The sequence below is a fragment of the Aquila chrysaetos genome, chromosome 11 (assembly GCF_900496995.4).
Source record: "Aquila chrysaetos chrysaetos chromosome 11, bAquChr1.4, whole genome shotgun sequence".
Classification (NCBI taxonomy): Eukaryota; Metazoa; Chordata; class Aves; order Accipitriformes; family Accipitridae; genus Aquila; species Aquila chrysaetos.
This window is the reverse complement of record NC_044014.1, coordinates 1,890,001-1,895,000: the sequence shown is the minus strand read 5'-3', so window position 1 is coordinate 1,895,000 and position 5,000 is coordinate 1,890,001. Positions and strand designations below refer to the sequence as shown.

The window sequence follows — 5,000 nt, the reverse complement described above, 5'->3', positions numbered from 1 at the left end:
GATCAATAAATAACCAATACTGTAATAACAGTAACTGTAAGTTGCTTCAGGACAACAGCACTTAAAAAAAAAAAAAGGAAATGCAATATATATGGATTAGAAATGCTGAGGATTTCATTAAAATGAATGTAACCGTACTTTTTTTTCCCAGGCTTTCCAATAAAGTCTTGTATCCATTGTATATATTTTTAGCATTCATTTCGCAAAGTCACCAGATTTCATACATAAGAACAATAATTGAACATGTACAAGAAATAATCAGGTGATTTAAATTTAACTAAGGCATTCGCATGTAGTTTAGCATAGTAAAAATAGTATGATTTGTGGGAGGCAATTAACAATCATTTGCTCTGTGGATACAAGTAATTTGTTTAAAGAGCACTGACCTATGAGACAGCTAGTTTGTGTTGGCTGTGATGGAAGGGAGCTATTGACTCTAAACAGTGTAACAGCGCCATTGACAGAATCCCATTTGAATGCACACAAAAGATCTCAAAAATACTTGAGGAACACGAGATCTTTCAGAGGGGGAAGTGGAGTGGGGGTTAACCGAGGAACCCAGCCAAAGCGGAGGTCTCCGTACTGAGGCAAAACCGAGCCAAACCGAAAAATCTGGACAATGTAGTGACTAAAGAGGGCTTCCCCCCCTTGGTGCTGTGCCAGCCTTAGAGCCCGGCCGTACTTCTTCAACATAAATACTCTATCAGAAGGAACACAAACTGTGAGCGATTACTGGTTGAGTAATGGTTTCATAAGCTTAAAATTGAATGCAAGTCTTTGTGCAAAATAATCATTTTTATGTTCACATCTAGCAAATGCATTGCAGACCTGGGAATGGTTCCATGTATTCAACATTCACGCTTTCTCTATGTCTGCTTTGGACATGTTTGCAATCGAATGCCAATACCTCGTACAGCAACTGGGTACAGTCTACTGCAAATGATCGGTTGTCTCCTGACAATTTGGGTCATTTCTTTAACTGAGCAAAAGAAGTTATCAAAATAAGGGTGTGCAACAGAAACATTAGGGTGAAAGCCGTCAACATTACAAGTTCCAAGTGCCAGATAGCATTCTCTGAAACTATTTTAATATACACTGGGTCAGACTATACTTCCTTTATTTGCTAGGAAATCATTATGCAAAATACAGACTTAGAGAAAACAGTGACGCAGTGGCACAAATACATTGTAAATACAGTACTGCCGCTCATCTTAAAGTAAACCAACAGAATCTACAGAGCTTAAAATATGTGTATAAAGGTGCAATTTTATCTGTAACATAATTTCATTTAGAAGCATACAAATCACAATTTGCCATAATCAAATAACACCGCAGTGCTTATATTCTAATTAAAAAATAATCTCTGATATTTAATTGAGAAACCTGGAAGACTTTACCAGCAAAATTATGGCTACAACCTGCACAAGCCACTCGATTTACCCAGGCAGATAGAGAATTTTCAGGTAGCACTTTTAAAATTATTATTAAACAAGCAAACGATGCACTGTTCGATATATATTAAAACAAGTATTGTACCCAGTTATTAATTTGCACTATTCACTTTTAAATGCAGCAAATACCTCATTAATTTAATTTTAGGTGCCCACCAGTTTATATTGCATTTTACAGTCTAGAAGGCAATTTACTATTAACTGGCAATTACATACAGAATGATTGTTAATTCTGCTCCTAAGTGCTAGCTGCTTGAAAATTGTTATCTCTCTCTAATTTTTGACCTTCTTACAACAGGGGTGAGGTATACTGGGAATACAAAGGACTAGTAGAGAAGAGCTGGACATGTCATTTGTGACTCATTCTTTTAATTCACCGTGCTAATCAACTGAACTGCCACAATCTCCCAAGGTAATTGTATCTTTATAATAGTTGAAAGCAGCGGGCAAAAAGGCATGGATAGATGGGGAAAGGCCTTGCCTTTGCCTGCTGAGAGACGGCGCGCTCTTGCTTCTGCGTGAGACTAATGGGGGCTTTTTAGAAAAATCTGGAACTTTCATATCTCTGTACCCTGATCATTTAATGTCTCAACTTCTCTGCTCACAAAGGCTTTGTACACCACACTACACTCTTGTTTCATTATTCTGCAGCCTTGTTGCCCTATGGTCTACCTCATGCTGGGAAGGTTAAATGTTAGAGTGCCAAGCCAGACTGCAAGCATGGTGGGACACTGATGGGAAACAGATGCCCTGGGGATTCGGCCCCTCCCTCCTCTAGGGCTACATCATTTTCATTTTCTGAAATACAGTGAGGCTTGGCTTCCCTCTCAATGGCAGCTGTAATTTCCAAAGACTATATCTCAGTCACCCTATCACTTCAGGAAGTTTCTCGGTCAGGCAGACGCTGCCTTTATCTTTTTATTTTCTTATTGCTGCGATATAGGTTTTTGTTTCCCTCAAAAGGTGTTTTAAATATATATTCCCATTAAAGTGTTGTTAGCAATGTAACTTTATTACAATTTAATTCCAGAGAGAGAAGCTCCTGACATTCTCACGATTCTTTTGAACATCTTTACTTAGCGATAAAGACAAAAGACGACCCCAGGAAAGAAGAAACGAACGGCTTTTCCTTACAGTTTCATACATATTTGCATTCACACATTAGAAAGAAGTTCAAAACAGCAAAGTTTGCCGAATTTGCAAAATCCGCAGCTAAGCAATCAGTTGAAGACATTACTATAGAGCAATTCAAAATTCCAGGCCTGTGCACTGAGAGCCAGACCGTCATCTGGTTCAAATCTGCAGCGCTTCCCTGGGTGCAGTGGAACTGCACCAGCTCGCAACTGCTAAAATATCTGGAACTTAGTCTAAGGCTTTTAATTCATTCATTTTTTATTTCGCTGAACACTTATCTTAGCTAGTCATACTTGTTAGGATACTCTGCTGTAGCTTTGCATAGGCCATGTTCCGAATAACCGTGACTGGATGCAACCCCACCTGCGGTTACCACCTTCGCAGCAGACTATGAAACAACGTTGGCTTTCGAGCTATGTTGTTAGCACCACTGTCACCACCACCCCATTTGGTAACTCCAGTAAAAACCCAATCAGAAAGATCAAGGAAATGTAAATATTCTCTCTTTTGTCAGCCGGACGTGAGGCACCCAGGTGTGAATGCGAGCATTGGTTTTGCTCAGGTTGTGATTTCTTTGGGGATAGATGGAAGATAGGAATCTCAGGTGCCACCATCACTTAAAAGTTCATTTCAGCAATAGATCTCAAGCAGACACAAAAACGTATCCTCGATGCGTTAACTGTTTTAAAAGTCCTAGCTTAAAACTACCCAGGAACACACTTTTCCCATTAGATCTAAATTAATAGATAGAAACAGTTGCAGTCTAGTGGGAAAATATTCATCAAAATGCACATCATCTGCACATCATCTGCAATCTGCATTATCTACCCAATAAGCAGCAAGAACTCTCCGCGAATCCCTGCAGTCTGTCAAGTAAACAGTTAAAGGCTCTTTGTTTTCAAAAGAGAGATTGATTCATCAGATCCAATTTATTACCTAGAATCCTCATCCAAAAGTATGGTAAATTAAATTGCTGTTTCTCCCTTTTCCCTCCCAGCACCTCAGTTAAATTCATTGTTAAATGCCAGAAAAACTGTAATACACATTTTAGATAAAAAGCCAGCAATACTTCATCCCGAAGTAAGAATTTTCATATTAAAACCTCTGGAAACCACAAAGTTCCGACTTTTTCTTGTGCTCTTGTAAATTAAAATCAAATGTATTTAAAAGAATTGTCACAAATAAATCATTCCCAGGCTTGTGAGTTTGTATCCCAAGTTTCAGGTCTGAAAGAATTTTTAGAGCCAGATTGTGAATAAGGTTGGATAAAGTTCTTTGGATCCAACACCAGCTACTTGAACCGGTGCCTAAAACTTCAGCTCAACCTTTAGGGAAGTTCAAGAAGTTTGGATAGATAGTCTGAAAAATATTTTTCATCACTGAATACTTCTTAACTCCTTTTTCTGGCTGGAGCAGAGTAGGAAATACCGCTGTTAATCTATTTCTGGCCAAAATGAAAACAGGAAGTAACAGGCATCTTGTGAGAGAGCTTGATCCCATGAGACTTCGAGACATTTTTAAGACCCAAGAGGCTTGGATAGGTACCAGGGCTTCTGGGTGCCCAGAGGAACAGGTATTTTGAGGTCCAGCTACCACCAGTTACACTTCCTGCAAGACACATCCTATTTTTTAACAGCATCGTAACGCTCGCGCTTTGCACTGCCTGTGTATCATTAAGAGACGGGAGGTGTTATACTGAAAGGAGTAAAGGAAACCGTACACTTACCAGTGTAGACGAATCGGCCGGGAGCACCTTTGCAGAACTGTTTGGATTTGTAGGAGAGAGTTACTTCAACAACTCCTGGAATGTGCCGTGGTGGTGTTTGAACTCTGATGGCATGGGGTGTTATCAGCTATAAAAATCGTACAGAAAACATACCTTAAATCAAGATGGCACTGATAAGACTGATGTCAGCCAGTTTACATAATTACAAAAATGACTTTCAATCGTACTCGTCGTCTCAAAATTCTCCCTCCTTGCTATCACGTTCGAAGATACGGGTCCTACAGGTTTTTTTAAGAAAAAGCTCTGTAAATGATCCTTGGTTTTCGTTTGCAGGAAAGGCCACAGGGCATCATTCATATGAAAATTGCCTCCATATGTCTCCTTAAGGCTACTTCTAGTAATTTTAACACTAATTGTCCAATTGTACTGGGAGACCTCCTACAGCAAGTCTTCCACTAGAGGGCCATGATGTGCCTCAAGTATATTTTTCGCCGTGTAGTCAATTGTCACATGCGAATTCATGGTTAAAAAGGCACCGTGAAACAAAATCTCATGATACCTCATGTCAATAGCCTATTGACAGCTTGTTAAAATCATTCATGGAAAAATGTTACAGTTCAAAGCCCACCAATTTAGATAGCTTACCTCACTCCAGACCAACATAGTTCCAAATACGACTTGTAAGCCAT

General features: G+C 39.3%; 1 protein-coding gene across 15 annotated transcripts in view; it reads right to left on the bottom strand.

Annotated features, from left to right (window-relative positions):
- The window catches only part of EBF3 (EBF transcription factor 3), a 122,752-nt gene that overhangs the window by 31,534 nt on the left and 86,218 nt on the right, over positions 1–5,000 (bottom strand). For all 15 annotated transcript variants that reach the window (XM_030030013.1, XM_030030007.1, XM_030030018.1 and 12 more), the window contains exons 9-10: positions 4,957–5,000; positions 4,312–4,438 (exon numbers count right to left, since the gene is read on the bottom strand). The exon at positions 4,957–5,000 is cut by the window's right edge. In XM_030030013.1, the coding sequence (XP_029885873.1) occupies positions 4,312–4,438; positions 4,957–5,000 (171 nt within the window). The remainder of the gene's footprint in view (positions 1–4,311; positions 4,439–4,956) is intronic.